Here is an 18,504-nt window from a genome sequence, read left to right on the forward strand (position 1 = left end):
CCGTGCCCCTAGCTGGGTGCCTGTACGCTTTACCCCACCTCACGAGGCTTGGTCTCCAGCGGTTGAGACTGGAAGCACTGGGGTGGGGTGGAAAGGCTGCTGCCCAGGGAGACCGAATCCAAGGGACTGGGAGGCCCGGCTAGGAGGTCTCTTTCTCGGTGGGAGACTGAGGCCGCGTTGGCGGGGCGGGGCGAGACTCCTCCGAGGTCGGGAGAGGGGGCCCCGCAGCAGCCCCTTGGCTTCCCTTCTCCCTCGCCTCTCCTCCCGGGCTCCGGTTCAGAGGCGCTCTGGGCGCCTGCCAAGGCTTCCAAACTGCGCCGCTTCCTTCTTCGGCAGAAAAGGGCTTTCGGATGCAGCGGCGGCGGCGGCTACTCGGGAGAGCGCCCCCTCCCCCTAACGGCCGCCTCCCCCTCTCCCCCTCGCCGGCCCCGGCTCCCCCACCTCTGGGAAGGCGCTGGGGGTGTGGCCAGGGACCGGTATAAAGTCCGGGGGAGCCGACCCGGGCCTCCGCTCAGCCCCCGGCCCCGTCGCCTCGCCGCCCGCCTGCTGACTTCCCCGCTCCGACTGCGTCCGCCCGCCGGGCCGACCCATCTCCCCGAGCCCTCCGGGTCGGGTCCTCCAGGCGCTCCGGGCGCTGTCGCCGTGTGCCCTCCGCCGCCCGCTCGCGCGCCCGCGCTCCCCGCCCGCGCCCCGCGCCCGCGCCCGCGCCCAGTCTTCGCGCGATCATGCTGCCCCTCTGCCTCGTGGCCGTCCTGCTGCTGGCGGCCGGGCCCGGGCTGAGCCTGGGCGACGAAGCCATTCACTGCCCGACCTGCACCGAGGAGAAGCTGGCGCGCTGCCGCCCCCCCGTGGGCTGCACGGAGCTGGTGCGGGAGCCCGGCTGCGGCTGTTGTGCTACTTGCGCCCTGGGCTTGGGGATGCCCTGCGGGGTGTACACCCCCCGCTGCGGCTCGGGCCTGCGCTGCTACCCGCCCCGGGGGGTGGAGAAGCCCCTGCACACGCTGATGCTCGGGCAAGGCGTGTGCATGGAGCTGGCGGAGGTCGAGGCCATCCGGCAAAGCCAGCAGCCCTCTGGTAAGGTACCCCTGGCCTCCCAATTCCCTCCTGAACGCGCTCCCTTCCCAGCGGCTTCTTTCCATTCCAGCCGCCCTGGAAGGCCGTTTAAAATCCCCTGTGAGTTGAAGAGAAGGCAGGTACGTGGCAGGGCCCAGCTGGCATGGGACAGGCTCACAAAGGAAACTGCTACCGAGTCCCTAGCAGCCTGTTGCCAACACCACGGGAGACGGTCCCATCGCTCCATCTCAAACCTCCAAGGGTTGTCTGTTTGATAAGGGGGTCCCAGTGGGAGACCTGGCTGCTGGAGCAAGAGTGGCAGATTAAGGTCCAGTTAAGTCAGCTGTCTAGGGCCAGAGGACAGGAGGATGGTGGTGGGGTATGTGTTGGGGAGGATGGGGGAGGGGGAAAAGCTTTTTGTTCTTGATCCAGGCCGAGGGTGAAACCCCAGGGGTCTGGGGAGCCAGGGCCTGAACTTTTTACATGATCCTGTGGTGGAGTGGGGCCTACAAATTAGAGGGACTTTGGCAGTGAGGGGTATTAGACTTGCCCTTCCCTAAAGCCCAGGGCCATGTCATCTTGTTGTTTGAGAGGTAGTGGAAAGACAGAAGTCCCTCTGCCAGGCCTGGGCATCTCTGCCTGCTCTGGTATACAGGCCTCCTGTTCTTTTCTCTAGGCAGGTGTGATTTGACCTGTCAGAAAATCTTGGCTCCCGGCCTAGAGCTGCAGAAGCCTCATGTGTGTGGGATGGGGAATAGAGAAGGAGATGGGGGGCCCAGGGCAGAGAAACAGAAAGAGAGAGAGACTCTGAGAAGGCCCTTGCCCTGTCCTCATTCTTACACTTTCTTTGTTTCTCAGTGAACCTTTCTCAGTTTCTCCTTAGACTCTCAGTCTCTTTCCTTTGTTCTCTTGCTCTTTTTTTCTTCCTGATTCGTCTCTCAACCTCTGGTTTCACTAGTAATGCTCTCGCGTTCTCTGTTCCTCGGTGCCCTCTGCCCATCACACCTTTCTTTCTCTACCTTGTTCTGTGTTTCTCTTTCAGTTGCTCTGCGTCTCTCCTCTTTTTCTGTTGCTCTTTGTCTCTGTCCCTGTTTTTGTCTTTCTCTGTTTCTTTGGGAATCTCTTTGTCTGCCTTTCTGTATCTATGCCTCTGTTTCTCATTCCCTCTCTGACTCTGTTTTGCTCTTCTGTGCCTCTGTCTGTTTCTGTCTCTTTTCCTGATACTTGAAGCTTCCATTGTTGCAGTCCGGATGCTGGGACTCCAGCCCCAAGCTTCCTGTCCTGGGTCCCAAACCCTCCACTTCCTCAATCCTCTGTTGCTTGTTAGCAGAGGCAAGCAGGATATAGGGAAAACAGGAAGGAGGTGGACCCCAGGGGTCTGGGCCTTGGGCCTCTCTGCCCCTCCTGCCCCTGGGTAGGGAGAGATGGGTCAGCAGAAAACATTCTAGGAGAAATGCCGGCCTGGTACCCAACACATCTGGGGGGGGTCCTGGTGGAGAAAGTTGCTGATGTTGAAGCAGAGATGCCAGTGGTAATGGTAGAGGAGGGGAACTGAGACTGGGAGCCAGGGCCGAGTCCTTGAGTTCTTGGGGTACAACAGGGTCACGTTCCATTTGAATCTCCATCCTCCACCTGGCACCAGATAAGGATGGCCGGTAGCCTCCTCTCTCGGCACTTTGAACGCAAGACAGAAAGCCCACAAAGGGCTGGGTAGGAATACCTCAACTTCTGGTTGGGTAGGAATACTCCATCCTATAGTGGAGGAAAATAAGACCCCCTAGGGGTGTGGGGAGGGCATGGCATGAAAAATTTGTGATTGTTCCCTGGATATAAGGCGAACTGGTCTCCACGAGTGTCTAGGGGCTGGTTGTGGAGGTTCATGCTTGCAATCCCAGTACTTTGGGAGGATTGCTTGAGGCCAGGAGTTTGAGACCATCCTGAGCAATATAGCCAGACCCCCATCTCTACAAAAAAAATAAAAAATAAAAAATTAGCCAGTCACAGTGGTTCATGCCTGTAGTCCTAGCTACTTGGGAGGCTGAGATGGGAGGATCACTTGAGCCCAGCCTGGGCGACTCTATCTCTTAAAAAAAAAGGGGGGTGGGGTGGGGGGCCGGTGGCTCACGCCTGTAATCCCAGGACTTTGGGATTACAGGTGTAATCCTGAGGCAGGTGGATCACAAGGTTCAGGAGTTTGAGACCAGTCTGGCCAAGATGGTAAAACTCTATCTCTATTAAAAATATAAAAATTAGCTGGGTGCAGTGGTGGGTGCCTGTAATCCCCAGCTACTAGGGAGGCTGAGGCAGGAGAATTGCTTGAACCTGGGAGGCGGAGGTTGCGGTGAGCGGAGACCTCGCCATTGCACTCCAGCCTGGGTGACAAAACAAGACTCCATCTCAAAAAAAAAAAAAACGGTGTCTAGGCTTCGAGGTCTGTAGTGCCCCTCCCCCATTCTTCCTCCTTGTCCTCCAGCTATGCAATGGATGCAGGTACCTAGAGAGAGACGGGGAAGCCTGGAGGTACCTGTGGAGCAAGCTATGCCCGTGCCCTCCCACACCTCCCAGTCTTCATAGAATCACAGAAGTCATCCCCTTCTGTGACCTGGGCCACATGGCACCATGTGAAAGGCACCCCCTAGAGTTTTGCCGCAGCCCTGCAGGGTCTGTAGATGAGATAAGACCACCAAGTCCCTACCCACTCATCCTTTTTAGCCTTACACAGTCAGCAGGCCACTGTCCCTTCTAGGTCCCAAGGCTTGGGCCCACTGGCCTGTGAATAGCTTGGTCAAGGGGACCCATCTATTCTTTCTGCCTTTTCCTCTTGGAGCTGAGTGTCAGCAGGTGGCTGGGGGAGTGTGGCCACTTGGCATGCCCCCTCCTTTGGCTGCTGTGGTCCAGCTGTCTCCTATTTGCCCCGGGGGCAGCTCCCCTTTCCATTTCCAGCCACCCCCGCCCTCCTGTCTCAGCTTTCCATGAACTGGCCAGGTTGTGGCTTAACACTGCCGAGGCCGCCAGAGACGAGGCGGGGCATGTGCGTCAGAAATCCACAGCTCTGCATCCCGGTACTGGTCCTCGACTCGTGGAATCTGGGGGAGTGGACAATGGAAAGATCAGTGTTTGGATGGGGAGTTCTTAAGCTGGGCTCTCAGTCCCTTTGGGACAGGGAACAGGCAGGCCGGGTTAAATTTTAGCCCATGCAGCAAATATTTCCCCCTTACTTCAGTACTGGGAGTCCAGTTATGTCATGGGAACAAGGGTATTCCCAGAAATTCTGTGCCGTGGGGGGAGGGGAAGGGAGGAGCATGGCTGCTTCCCATTTTTTTCTTTAGTACTGGCAAAGCCAGCAAGATTGATGCCTCGGGTGTCAGGAGTCTTTCCACTTAAAGACAGTTTCCTCATCTGTAAAGTGGGGAGGGCAACAGGACCTGCCTCATAGGGTTGGGGTGTCTGGCAGGGGGTCAGAGCTTAAAAAACTGGAGTGATGATGAGGATGGTGATGAAGAAGAAGCTGATGCCAGGACTTAGGGAAACAGTAGGACAAGGGAGCAAATTTGGGACAACATTCAGAGGAGCTGAGAGGGTAGGGCAGCCTTTGGTGTATTTTGCTGCTGTCAACGTGGGAAGAACAGGCCAAGTTGCCTTATGTGACTTTTTATTCTGAGGCTGGCAGCGTGACACAATGGTGGGGGGGGGATACCCCTTGAGCCAGACCTCAGAGGAAGGGCCTGGTACCCAGCACCGGTGGTCTTGGCTTCTCCAGCCGGAGTCTAGGGGAAGTGGGGAAAAGACATTTCTTGCAGGACAGGTGAGTGACCCTCTGCATCACAGCTGAAACTTCTGGTCAGGATGGCTGGGCCAGCTCAGCTCATAGCTAGTGTCTCCTGGGGGCCAGAGACTGGTGCTGGGGAGAAATCATGAGAGTGAAATCAGGCAACAGGAAAGGGGAAATCCTCTGGCTTTGCCACGAACTCTGCAGCCAGTGGTGCCAAAGCTGTGTGGCCTCTTCTCTCTCTGGCTCCTTCCCTTCCTCTGCTGCTGGAGCAAAGACTGAGGTTTTCTCTGTAGCCAGATGTCAGCTGGCTTAACTCCAAGCTGAGGGCTGTGGAAGGACCAAGCTTACTTGAAAGTCCCATCTCCCGAACAAGCTTTTTGGAGGTCAGACTTTTCAGAGAAATAGGTCTGACTCTACTCCTGTTCAGAGGGGAACCCACAGGCATTGGGATTTCTCCAGAGGGCACTCCCAGGATGAGTAGCACCAGGTGGCTGGAACTCTTGTGTGAGCAGGGAAATAGCAAGTATTATTTAGCCAGTTTTGGAGATGAGAAGGTTAACGTTATCAAGAGACCCAGTGCTATAACCCTTACCCCCACAAAATCCTAGCACCTAGGGGTGGATCCTGGGGTAGCTCCTCAGTCTGCCAGTGAAGCAGGGTTGGGCAAGGAAAAGTTACAGATTACATGAAAAGTCAACAAACCATAGTGCAGAGAAGCTACTGAAGTCAGTGTGCCCTGCCCTGGCTCTGTATCTGACCAGGGCAGGGTCAGAGTGCCCAAGTGCACGTGGGTAAGGCACATGCGGATAAGTGTGTGTCTGGACGCGTGATTGCTGGTATACATTTCTTATTCTTGAGCCCCAGCCTGTCTGTGTGTGAGTGGGCGAATAGGAATTTAACCCTGTGTCCCCATGAGAGTAAGGAAGGAGCTATTATCCCTATCTGGTGGGTTCTACTCCGTGTAGACATGAACTGGGAATAAGCAGGATGGCTAGTGGGGAAACTAACAAGGGAGAAGCCAGGCAGGCTGCTGGCTCAGCCTTTCCCAGGTAAACCCCTGATGTGACATGGGGCCATATCAACCCAAGAGGATGAGCCATGCCTCCAGGCTCACCCTGTGCTCCGTGTGGCCCTAGGTTTCAGTGAGCGTACCCAATCCTCCTTAATGGTAAATATCCCAAATATGCATTAATGATCCTTTGAGAGTTCGTTGTTCGTGAACGTTGACTCATAAAAACTCAGCACTTTGGCTCATGCCTATAATCCTAGCACTTTGGAAGGCCTAGGTGGGAGGATCACTTGAGGCCAGGAATTTGAGACCAGCCTGGGCAACATAGTGAGACCCCATCTCTTAAAACAAAGAGAGAGAAGAAAAGTAACTCAACATGGAAAGCATGGTCAAGCTGCTACTCCGTATCTCTTGAGATTTTTGAGGCTGCTACCACTCTAATGCTGCACACCTCCAGGGTGAGAGCTCACTACCTCCTGAAAACGCTTCTCCACTCCTTGAACCAAAGAACATTCTGCCCATTTATTGAGAGGAATGGATCACTGTAGAAAATAGCGCTTGCTTTTTATTTTGAGACAGGGCCTCACTTGTCACTCAGGCTGGAGTGCAATGGCATGATCATGGCTCACTGCAGCCTCGACCTACTGAGCTGAGGTGATTAGCCCACCTCAGCCTCCCAAGTAGCTGGAACTACAGGTGTGTGTCACCACACCAAGCTAATTTTTTGTAGAGATGGGGTTTTACTGTGTTTCCTAGGCTGGTCTTGTACTCCTGGGCTCAAGTGTTTCCACTTACCTTGGCCTTCCAAAGTGTTGGGATTACAGGCATGAGCCACCGCGCCTGGTCCCTAGTACTTTCTTCTGTGGTCATTAAAAAAAGCATGTTCAGGAAAAACAAAGTCTTTCCAGGTTGGAAGGGTGTCCCCTGGTGTTAGTGTCCTGGCCTGAGGCAAACAAGTCCAAGTGATCTCCTCCAGCCTTGTAACATGGTGGGGCCTTTGTTCACATCTCAGCTCAGCTTCTGTCCTTCTGACATTTGGTTCTAATTATTTAATTCTTGATTTTTTTTTTTTTTTTTTTTTTTAGGAGACAGGGTTTTGCTCTGCCACCCAGGCTGGAGTGCAGTGGTGCAATCATAGCTCACTGTAGCCTTGATGTAATGGGGTTAAGCGATCCTCCCACCTCCGTCTTCCAAGCAGCTAGGACCACAGACATGTGCCACTACATCTGGCTAACTTTTATTTTTTATTTTATTTTATTTTATTTTTTGAGACGGAGTTTTGCTCTTGTTACCCAGGCTGGAGTGCAACGGTGCGATCTCGGCTCACCGCAACTTCCGCCTCCTGGGTTCAGGCAATTCTCCTGCCTCAGCCTCCTGAGTAGCTGGGATTACAGGCACGCGCCACCATGCCCAGCTAATTTTTTGTGTTTTTAGTAGAGACGGGGTTTCACCATGTTGACCAGGATGGTCTCGATCTCTTGACCTCGTGATTCACCTGCCTCGGCCTCCCAAAGTGCTGGGATTACAGGCTTGAGCCACCGCGCCCGGCAACTTTTATTTTTTATTTTTTTTGATAGAGACACGGTCTTGCTGTATTGCCCAGGCTAGTCTTGAACTCCTGGTCTCAAGTGATCCTCCTGTCTCGGCCTCCCAAATAGGATTACAGGCGTGAGCACCCAGCCTGGTTCTAATTCTTTCAGGTCTTCCATTTCCTCTTCTTGCCCCTCTGAAACACGGTGACTCCATCCTCAAACCTTCTGGCTTTGTGCAAGGTGGGGGCATGGAGGGAGGGGATCACTGGGCTAGCGTAGGTTTCTTTGGCTAGAGACATTCCTTTGGAGGGTCTCCAAGGAAGGGCCTGGATCCTAGATCTTTCTCTGCTTCCTAACTAAGGGCTCAGGCTCCATCTTCTTATGGTCCCCTCGGTACAATCCTCATCTCCTAAAGTTTATCTGTTTCTTCTTTTGCTGCTTACCTTGGCCGGGAGCGGGGGCGGGGGAGTGGTCTTGCTCTAGTGTCTTCTCTTTGATTGACTCTCAGGAACCTGATGCAGGACTGGAGTCCCCTCTGGACTGTCCTTCTTGGGATTTTAAATGTGCAGAAGGATGGATTATATCTATCTCCTCTATTGATGTTTTCCCTTTTCTTCCTCTTTCCACTGTGACAAAATCTTCTTCCATCCTTGGTGAATTTTAGCAATAACTTTTGGTGTGGAAGCTTATTGACAAAGACTTTCTGGTTAGATTCCTCCTGGTCTGGTTTGTCTTTATCCACATATTTTTCCCCACCCCCCCCCCCAAACTAGGAGAATGAAAAGAGAACCAACCCCCCAGCTTTGGCTAAGCGAAAAAATAGCATTTGACCCAGAGGCAGCTCTGGGACCGCTGTCACGCATGGAGGAACCCGCTAAACCCTGACACAAACCAGTTGTAACCTCTGTCCGGCTGCCAACATCTGGAATGCTGGCAGGGGCTTTGCGCTTAGAGCTGCCAAGACTGAGCATTTCAGAGGTGGCTCTGATCTGCAGAGCGGTCTTCCCACCTCTTTCTCCAGCTCAGCCCTGCATTCCAGTTTTAACTGCCTGGAGGGAGGAGCTGTGGCTACAGTTCTGGAACTTGTGCATCGGGTTTTTCTTTTTATAAAAAAATGTATTTTATTTTATTTTTTTTAGAGACAGGGTCTTGCTCTGTCACCCAGGCTGGAGTACAGTGGTGCGATCATAGCTCACTATGAACCTCAAATTCCTGGGTTCAAGTGATCCTCCTGCCTCAGCCTCCTGAGTAACTAGAACTACAGACACAGGCCACCATGTCAGGGTTAATTTTTAAATATTTTGTAAAGATGGGGGTCTTGCTATGTTGCCTAGGCTGGTTTCGAACTCCTGGCCTTAAGCGATCTTCCCTCCTTGGCCTCCCAAGGTGTTGGGATTACAAGCGTGAGCCACCATGCCCTATTTGGATGGAGTTTTTCTTGAGCTCAGATAGAACCTTCAGGAGATCTTACAGAGGGGTTGAAGGTCCAGTCTCATCACCCCCGTCTCCAGATCCCCAGTGTTCTGGTTTTGGGCAACGCCTGTGGACTTTGGATGGAGTCTGAAGTCTAAGAATGGGAGATTTGAGGCTGTTCTTCTGGTCCTGGGGCCACATAGCTTGTATTTTACACACACACACACACACACACACACACACACACACACACTCTTCCTCATGCAGGCGGATACACTAACTCCCACTCCTCTCCCACCCAGCCAGTGGAGAGAACCTTTTGGGCTAGAGTTCTCATTGCTCATGGAAACTCTGATTCTGGCCATTTGGAAGCGAGTCACCAGAGTCCACAGCCCTGGGGATCCCCTGGCTGGCTCAGCCAGACATAGAAAAGATCAGGAAAGGTGACCGGGAAAACAATCCGATGGGGAGGGGATGGTGGGAGGAGTTGAATGGAAAGGGGACAGGATCCAGCAGGGGTCCCCCTGCCTGCCTCAGACCTCCCTGCAGGGCCCAGGGGACCCTCCTGCCATCTGGGCAGCTGCAGCTGGTGACTCATCTGAGCACTGGCCTGGGCGGAGTGAGAGACAAGTCAAGGACTTCAAGAGGAATATTCTCCTGAGAGATCCAGGGGAGAGGGGAGGAGAGGGGGGGCTGCTCTCGTTTCTTCCTTCTCCCCAGCCCCCCTGCTCTTCTCCAGCACCCAGCCAGAGAATCCCCAGGGAGGACGACACAGGTGAGAGGCTGGGTTGGTGTGATGCTCTGACTTCTAGTGCTGACCTCTCCTTATCTCGGCCTGACTGCAGACAAGGATGAAGGTGACCACCCCAACAGCAGCTTCAACCCCTGCAGCGCCCATGACCGAAGGTGCCTGCAGAAGCACATGGCCAAAATTCGAGACCGGAGCACCAATGGGGGCAAGATGAAGGTCAATGGGGCACCCCGGGAGGAGCCCCGGCCTCTGGTAAGGACCTCTGACGTACAAATGTGCATGTGCATAGACATCCACACTCCCCACACATGCTCACACACACAGGCACACACACACACATGCACATACACCCACAATCACACGTGCACACCCACCCACCCACCCACGCACACATGCACGAATGCACACACCCCCACACCCACACGATCACACACATACACCCATACACACATACCATCACCACCAGATGTGGAGCGTGTTCATTCAGCACACATTCTAGGATGCCTACTGTGTGCAAGATGCAACTACTATGAGTCATCGGGACCCAGAGAGAGCCCTCATTCCCTTCCTTGGGATTCCTTTCCTGCTCGTCAGTTATATACATGGGGATGGCTGATTGTTAAATACTAAAAAACGTCTACACCGACTGGTAAAAAGCAGTTGCCCCAAGCCCCCTGGGGTTTCTTGGCCTTTCTTTGATTCCCCACCCTGGACCTTCTCAGTAACTAAAGGGCGAATGCTGGCCATAGCAGGGGGCCTGGGGACCTGGCTCCAGGGTCTGGCTAATGTCCCTTCTGAGGGTCTTACAGGTTACGAGTTTTAAGTTTTATCTGTTCCTTCTGCTTAGAAATCGCCCCCTCCCTGGCTTTCTGCATGGGTTCCCACAGCCCCATTCCCCACAATGTCCCCTCACTTCCCTTTCCTGCTTTGAAGAAGCTGTTGGCTTGAGACCCTCTCGTCCCATGCCTCCCGCTTTCCCCGCTGTGTCCTCTGGATGCAGGCCCTCTCCTCACCTCACTGGGTCCTGCCCAGCCCCCAGGGCTCCAGGCTCCCTTCAGGGCCTTCAGTTCCCCCTTAGCTCTGACCTCAGCCTGGGCCTCTTGCCTTTCTTCCTTCTGCTGAGTTATTTTGTCTTCCCCACCTCCAGCCCCAGGGTGCCTGCCAGAGCGAGCTGCACCGGGCCCTGGAGCGGCTGGCCGCTTCCCCCAGCCGCACCCACGAGGATCTCTACATCATCCCCATCCCCAACTGCGACCGCAATGGCAACTTCCACCCCAAGCAGGTGCGTCTCTGTCTCCCGCTGCGTCGGCCCTGGCCTCAGCTCTGGGACATTCTTGGCCTCTCCGCAGGATGGTCCAGGATGGAGATCTCGGGAAGGGGACACTCAAGCTGGCCCAGAGTCAGAGCGAGTTCATAGCAGATCCTGCCCCCCCCCCCATCCAGGGCAGTGGCCCCCTCTACCCCTGGCTTTCACCCTCTGTGGTGCAGACCTAGCAACCCTGACAACCCCTGGCTCCCAACACTCTCTTGTTCACCCCACCGTATTCTTCCTGCCACTGAGTGTTTGAGGTTTCACCTGGGAATGGAGGGCCAAAGTCATGAGGAGTCCGGGAAGAAACTCAGGCTACCCCTCCCTGAAGGCGAGCAGCAAGACCACCTGGGTACAGCAAGGGTGGAGGTAAAGCCAAATTGGCTGACTGGAGACAGGCCCTTTGGATAGAAGCGGAGGAAGGAGAGGGATGGGAGAGAAGACACGAAGGCAGCAACTTCCCTCTTCCTTCCTGCCCTTGGAAGTTGGGGTCCTCCGACAAGCCTCCAGGAGGCTGGGATGGTCAGCAGGCTTGGCCTCTTCCAGCCCATCTCTGGCCCAACAGAATGGGCAGCCTGTCTGGGCAGGACTCTGGGGTGCCTCCTGCTGGGTGTGGCCTGGGGAACCCTGTCCTGGAGCTCTTTGTGGGTGTAGATAGACCCATTCCTCTGCTCCGTGAGCCATGGAGAAATCCACAGTTCAAGCAGCACTCGGCCAGCGGAGGCCTAGAGGGAAGGACAAAGGCTACCCTGGGTCTGTACATCCAGGATGGCACGGAAGGGGTGCGAGTGAAGGGCCAGAGAGGGCTCTCACACCAGTGCTCAGCCTATTTCTAACCTTTATCCTAACGCTAATTTTATCCTTGTCCCAATTTTAAAAACTTCTTATCTTAATTAAGAAAAACAAACAAACCAATTACTAGCTTTATTTTTTAGAGCAGTTTTAGGTTTAAAGAAAACTTGAGCAGGAGTACAGAGTTTCCATGTACTGTCCCCTACCGCAGTTTCCTCATTATTATTAACATCTTAAATTACATTTGTTGCAATTGATGAACCAATGTCGGTATATTATTGCTAATTAGAGTCCAGTGGTTTACATCAGGGTTCACTTTTTGTGTTGTACAATTCTATGCATTTTCTTCTCCTGATTTTTTTTTTTAAAGACAGGGTCTCACTCAGTCTCCCAGGCTGGAGTGCAGTGGTATGATCACAGCTCACTGCAACTTCTACATCCTGGGCTCTCGTGATCCTCCTACCTCAGCCTCCTGAGTAGCTGGGACCACAGGCACACAACCATTCCAGGCTAATTTTTTTTTTTTTTTTTTTTTGAGACAGAGTTTCCCTCTTGTTGCCAAGGCTGGAGTGCAATGGTGGGATCTCGGCTCACTGCAACCTTTACCTCCTGGGTTCAAGAGATTCTCCTGCCTCAGCCTCCCGAGTACCTGGGATTACAGGGGCCTGCCACCACACCCAGCTAATTTTTTGTATTTTTAGGGGAGATGGGGTTTTGCCATGTTGGCCAGGCTCATCTCGAACTCCAGACCTCAGGTGATCTACCCACCTCGGCCTTCCAAAGTGCTGGGATTATAGGCCTGAGCCACCATGCCTGCATGCCAGGCTAATTTTTTTTTTTTTGAGATGGAGTCTTGCTCTTTCACCAGGCTGGAGTGCAGTGGCACGACCTTGGCTCACTATAACCGTCTTGGCTCACTCCTGGATTCAAGCGAATCCCCTCAGCCTCAGCCTCAGCCTCCTGAGTAGCTGGGACTACAGGCATGTGCCACCATGCCTGGCTAATTTTTTGTATTTTAGTAGAGACAGGGTTTTACCATGGCTAGGATGGTCTCGATATCCTGACCTCATGATCTGCTCTCCTCGGCCTCCCAAAGTGCTGGGATTACAGGTGTGAGCCATACATGTAATATATAAAAAAATGTTTTTGTAGAGATGGAGGGGTCTCTCTATGTTGCCCAGGCTGGTCTTGAACTCCTGAGTGATTCACCACCCCTGCCTCCCAAAGTGCTGGGATTACAGGCTTGAGCCACTAGGCCTGGCCTCTTCCCCTGATTTTTATCCAATTGAAAGTTCTGACACTTGAACTTTATCCCCAGACCAGTTCTGATCCTTAAGCCATCCTTGACTCCAAGTTTAATTCTGACACTGAAATGTACATTTGTGGCCCTTCCTTTAGGCTAACTTTGGTTATTCTGACCTTGACCTCTGTCTTTATCCCAGTTGTTTCTGACCTGGGCTTTAACTCTCACCCAACTCAGGTTTTGGTCATAGTTACTAATTCAGCTGCAGCTTTTATCTGATCCTACCTTAATCCCGGCCTGGATTATGTACCCCAAACATCTCCAACCTGAACCCAGCCTTTCAAATCTACCTGCACCTTTAAACCTGACGGCCTTCTTAAGGTCCTGCCTTCTAAAACTCTCTGGATCTTTCCTTCTTGATCAGGTTCCCCCTGCTCCAGTGAGCTCAGAGGACCCATGCTCAAAAAAGAGCCCACCACCCTCAGAGGCCATCTTAAAGCAGCAACCGCCTGACTTGGGGGCTGGGTTGGGGGATTGGGGTGGGTCACCTGGGGTCTCTTTTCCTGCCTGGTAACTGACCCCTCATTCCCTTGTCTTGGCAGTGTTACCCATCCCTCGATGGGCAGCGTGGCAAGTGCTGGTGTGTGGACCGGAAGACGGGGGTGAAGCTTCCGGAGGGTCCGGAGCCGATGGGGGAGCTGGACTGCCAGCAGCTGGCTGACAGCTTTCAAGAGTGAGGCCAGCCATGAGGCTGAGGGCTCAGCATCCCCTGCTACTCCCATGCTCTGGAGGCTGCAGAGCTGACCTGGAGTGGAGTCTGAGTCTGAGTCCTGTCCCTGCCCAGAAGTTTCCCTCGAGTGCACGTGTACATGTGTGCGTGTGTGTGTGTGTGTGCGCGCGCGCTTATGAGCCCTTGGGGTAAGCCACAGCCTGGGGTGTTCTCTTTGGTCTTACACAGCCCAAGAGGACTGAAAGTGGCACTTGGCCCAAGAGGTCTGAGCCCTGGTGTGTTTCCAGATCGATCCTGGATTCACTCATTCATTCATTCATTCCCTCATTCTTTCATTCATCCCTCCATCCAGCTACCTAAAAACATTTACTGATCACATACTATGTACTAGCTCTAGTATTCAGCCTTGGGAGCTTTTATTCTGACTTTCTCTGATTTTGGCATGTGGAGATACTTCTATAAGGTGAGCTCAAGCCTGTGGGAGAAGAAAAACCTCATTCCCAGAGTCAGAGGAGAAGAGACATGTACCCTGACCGTCGTCCGTCCTCTCAAGCTAGTCAGAGGGTGGGAGCTGGGGAAGTGTGGGGTAGCAGATGGCTTAATGGTCACGAGACCCAGACCCACTCCCAAAACTCAGACTTGCCAGGCTTCCCTTCTCTTCTTCCCCAGGTCCTTCCTTTAGGTCTGGTTGTGGTGCCATCTTCTTGGTTGGCTGGCAGAGAGACCCTGCTGTGGACGAGGGAGGGGGGTCAAAGGAAGACTTGAAGGACGGAGGGCTGGGGGATGGGGTGCATTTCTTTGAGCAGCCAGGGTGGGAAGAAAGAATGTAAGAGTGGATTGAATGTGCCTAATGGAGAAGACCACGTGCTAGATGAGGGGGCTTCCTGGATCCTCTTCCCTACCCCATTGTGGTCATAGCCATGAAGTCACCTGGATGACAGTATCCTTCCAGTGGCTCACTGCCTGTGGCTCTCCCTCCCTCTCCATATCTCCTTCCCCTGCAGCTCCCTCCCCACACCTCCCTACTCCCCGGGCATCTTCTGGCTGGACTGGATGAAAGGAGTCTTAGGAACCTACCAGTTGGCCATGAGGTCTTTTCTTCTTTTTCTTTCTTTCTTTTTTGTTTTTGTAACAAAACAGAATAAAACCAACAAATGTCCAGAGAATTGTGTTTGACTGATTTATTTACAGTTAGACACGGGGATGCACCAGGGATGGAGGGAGGGGGACAGATTTGAGGAGGCGAGTGTGGACCCCAGACCTGCCTGTATGGTAAGGGACTGAGAAGGACAGTCAATCTACATCCTCTTCCCTGCAGCCTCTTCCCAGGGAACTCCTTGGCTTCAAAGTCTGCATTGTCTTTCTTAGACTCCTGGTGGGCAAACAGTGGCTCCTGAAAGGGGGGTGTGACCAAGGACAGAGCTGTGTCTGGGGTCAGCTGGCATGTGGAGCCAGGGCATTTCCTAGGGCATCAGACAGATGGGGCTCGCATCTGGATTTGATTTATTAATTTGTTGGGAAGGGGCAGGGACACTGCCCTGCATTTGGGGAAAGGGGGTAGACGCTTTAGCACATTCCACGGCTCTGACTGCCGAGATCTCTGACTCGGGCATTGTGCTGAGATTGGGGGTTGGGAGGGGTTGACTTTGCTGAAGCCACATCTTCAGAGTTTGTGCTCACGTGATATGCCTGGATTGGGGCCATCCTCCAAATGCCCCTCCTCTCCCACACCTCTGTGCCGTGTGTGTGTGTGTGTGTGTGTGTGTGCGTGTGTGTGTGCGTGTGTGTGTGTGTCAGGGGGTAGGGGCCCAGGAGCAGAAGCTGATCTCTCGGTGGGGGTCTTTATCCAGGAGATTGCAGGCAGTCTGGAGACAGCGCACTGAGCCTGCTGCCTGCTGTGGATGCTCCCTCCTGTCTGGCTGTGTCCTGGATGCTCAGCCCACTCCCCAGCTCCAGAGACACTCCCAGGCTTCTGGTCTCACCGGGATCTGACTTCGTTGGCACTTGTCCGGTCTGTATCTTGAGGCTGGGTCTGCAGTTCCATCTCTCTAGCTCTGCCCCAGCAGTGACGTCTGCAGCCTTCTGGTCTCCCTGAGGCACCATGACAGCTACCAGCAGCAGGAGATAAAGAACAAAGCCGGGTTGAGGGTTGCTCCCTCAGCCCCAGCCACTCTTCACAAAGCCCCCTCCTTCTGGAGTGTGGGCCAAGGCCTGTAGGGGTGGGAGGTGGTGCCGGCTGAAGACTAAGTTTTGGGTTCCAAGTTTAGGGAAAGTATCTCTTTCCCTAAGGCATCTTTTCCAACTCCCCTTGTCTCTAGTCCCCTTCCCGATGCTCTAGCCTGGCACCCTTGACAGTGATGGTAGAAAGTCCTTTTTCTTTCACGGGCTTCCAAAAAAAGCCAAGTTGGCTTGGAAGTAGCTGTGTGCATGGCCTGGGTGTGCCTTTGTGACCTACGTGCGTTTGTGACGTATGTGTGCGTGCATGCATGCGAGTGAGTACAATGTAGTGATACCCAAAACGTGAGAGCGCATGGCTTTTAGGGGGCGTGCATGCCTGTTTGATGTGTGAGTCTGGGTGTGCATTTACGTGGTGTGTAGATGTGCTGTGTCTGAGTGTGAACACGTGTGCGATGCGAGGAGAGGGAGTGAGACATTCACGGAGCATGCACGTGCACGTCCCTCCTGACTGCGCGTGAGTGGACTCTCCATCATTAGGTGATCCCACTACAGGGTTTGTGGGGAGATGTGTGCCACTAGAGAATAAACATGCACTTCTGGGAGAGGACTGTCACATCCCACAGAAACACTGCCCCTATCCAGGCTCGTGCCCACAGGATCCTGGAGCCAGGTCCTAAGTACCAAAAAGCAAATAAAAGCAGCTTCTTGTTTGCACCTAGACATCCCACAGTTGAAAAGGTAGGAATACCCGGCTGGGTGCGGTGGCTCATGCCTGTAATCCCAGCACTTTGGGAAGCAGAGGTGGGCGGCTCACGAGGTCAGGAGATTGAGACCATCCTGGCTAACGTGCTGAAACTTCATTTCTACTGAATATACACCAAAAAAGTAGCCAGGTGTGGTGACACATGCCTGTGATCCCAGCTACTCGGGAGGCTGAGGGAAGAGAATTGCTTGAACCTGGGAGGCAGAGGTTGCGGTGAGCGGAGATCACGCCATTGCACTCCAACCTGGGCAACAAGAGTGAAATGCTGTCTCAAAACAAACAAACAAACAAAAAACCAAGTGGTGGGAATACTCTTGGATGGTCTCTAGTTGCCACAGGGGTGTCAGCGGCTCAGGGAGATGGGGGAGGGAGGTCCTGGTGGCACCACCAAGCCTGGATGGACTTGAGAACTGAAGTCCTTGAATGCTCTGCGCTGCCTCCTGGAGACATCATTCCCTCCCACTGGCTTGGAGCCGGGGATGGGACATTCCGCCTGCCAGCAACCCTCATCTGATGTACATCAAGCATTTGTTTTCCATTTCCCAGCTCACTAGTGGAGATCAAGCCCTGATGTCGGCTGAGGGTTGGGGGATGGGTTTTCCACCGGCAAGAAAGTGGGGTGGGAGTAGGGAGGGAAAATGGAAACTTGGACTGAATCCAGCCTTGGATGCAGGTCGGGGAATCTCTGGAGAGCTGGCCAAGCCTCTGGGCCCTGCCTGCTCTTCAGGCCCTAAGGTTCCAGCCACTGCCATCTCTTCACCTCCTTCCAGGAAAAGTCCTAACCCCGCTGTCCCCGAGCCACATTCTGCCACCAAGCTGCTCCAAGAATATTACGAGGCATGAAGGATCGGGGCACCTCCTTAGCCTCCTTCCCAGTGTGGGGGCTGTTCTAGCGCTGTGTGGTAAAAGACCTGAAACATTCCCTGACAGAGACTCCCACTGTGTTCCAGGCCTCTCTGACCTCAAAAGAGAAAGTCAAGGTGCAGTGGTAGGATGGAGCTGGGAGGCGGGCTGGTCGCTGGGATGCTGGGTCGGAAGAATGGGGCAGACTTTTGGGCACACCTGTGGGGGAGCAGATGCTGCTGCAGCCAACCAGAGGTCTAATTAGCTCCTCACTCCCGGAGTGATCTGTCCCCTTTTACGTCTGAAGCCCCAGGGTTGGGGAGGGTGGGGTCAGGGGGTAGAAGCTGGGGGAGTAGCTGCAGATAATTAGAAACAGGCTCTGCGGAATGAACAGGAGCCACCAGGATGACCCCTCTCCTCACCCCCCACCCCTCCACCTCTTTCCCTTACGTCCTCTGCCCCCCTCCCTGCTACCTGGACAAGTCCAGCCAAACCAGGAGAGGCGTTGGTAGAGCCTGGGAGCAGCAACTCGGTGGGATCGGCCTCCCAGGCCCTTACACAGTCTCTAAAGTGCAAACAACATATTTTCGCCATGCAATAGTATTTAATTACTCATAAAAACAGAGCCATTAAACGGAAATTAAACCCTCATTGGAATCACTTAATTCAGGGCATGACAAATTGCTTTCAGTGGAGGCAGCAGTCCCCGGGGGAAAGATGGAAATTGGCGGCGTCCACGGCTGGCTGGGTCCCCTCCCTCCCTTGGTCCGCTTGCCAGCTCTAAATTCTGAAATTGGGGTCAGAACTCTTTTTCTAAGACCACCCAAGCCAAGGGGAAGCCTCTAGTTTGTTCAGGAGGGTAGCAGTGGAGGTTTGGGGAGTCACAGAATCCCTGTCCGACCCGGTTTTAGACAACCCGGTGCATTTTATTGATGGGGAAGTCAAGGTCCAGACACCAAGGTCATCCAGAGCCAGGATTAGAACTCTGGCACTAAGCCGTAACCAGAGAGGCTGTTTTTTTTCTCAGGCTTGTGTCCTTGGGCCTGAAGACGAAGGTTGAGGTTGGGGCTGTGTGAGTAAGGGGTGGGAACCAAGGCAGACCCTGGATGGGGAGGA

General features: G+C 53.8%; 1 protein-coding gene across 1 annotated transcript; it reads left to right on the top strand.

Annotated features, from left to right (window-relative positions):
- The first annotated feature begins 355 nt into the window (after positions 1-355).
- Positions 356-14,770, top strand: IGFBP4 (insulin like growth factor binding protein 4). The gene is made up of 4 exons (XM_003942876.4): positions 356-1,074; positions 9,625-9,782; positions 10,678-10,812; positions 13,477-14,770. The coding sequence occupies exons 1-4, from the start codon at positions 726-728 to the stop codon at positions 13,609-13,611; spliced, it is 777 nt and encodes a 258-aa protein (XP_003942925.3). The 5' UTR covers positions 356-725; the 3' UTR covers positions 13,612-14,770.
- The last annotated feature ends 3,734 nt before the right edge of the window (positions 14,771-18,504 follow it).

This window comes from Saimiri boliviensis, chromosome 17 (genome assembly GCF_048565385.1).
Source record: "Saimiri boliviensis isolate mSaiBol1 chromosome 17, mSaiBol1.pri, whole genome shotgun sequence".
Classification (NCBI taxonomy): domain Eukaryota; kingdom Metazoa; phylum Chordata; class Mammalia; order Primates; family Cebidae; genus Saimiri; species Saimiri boliviensis.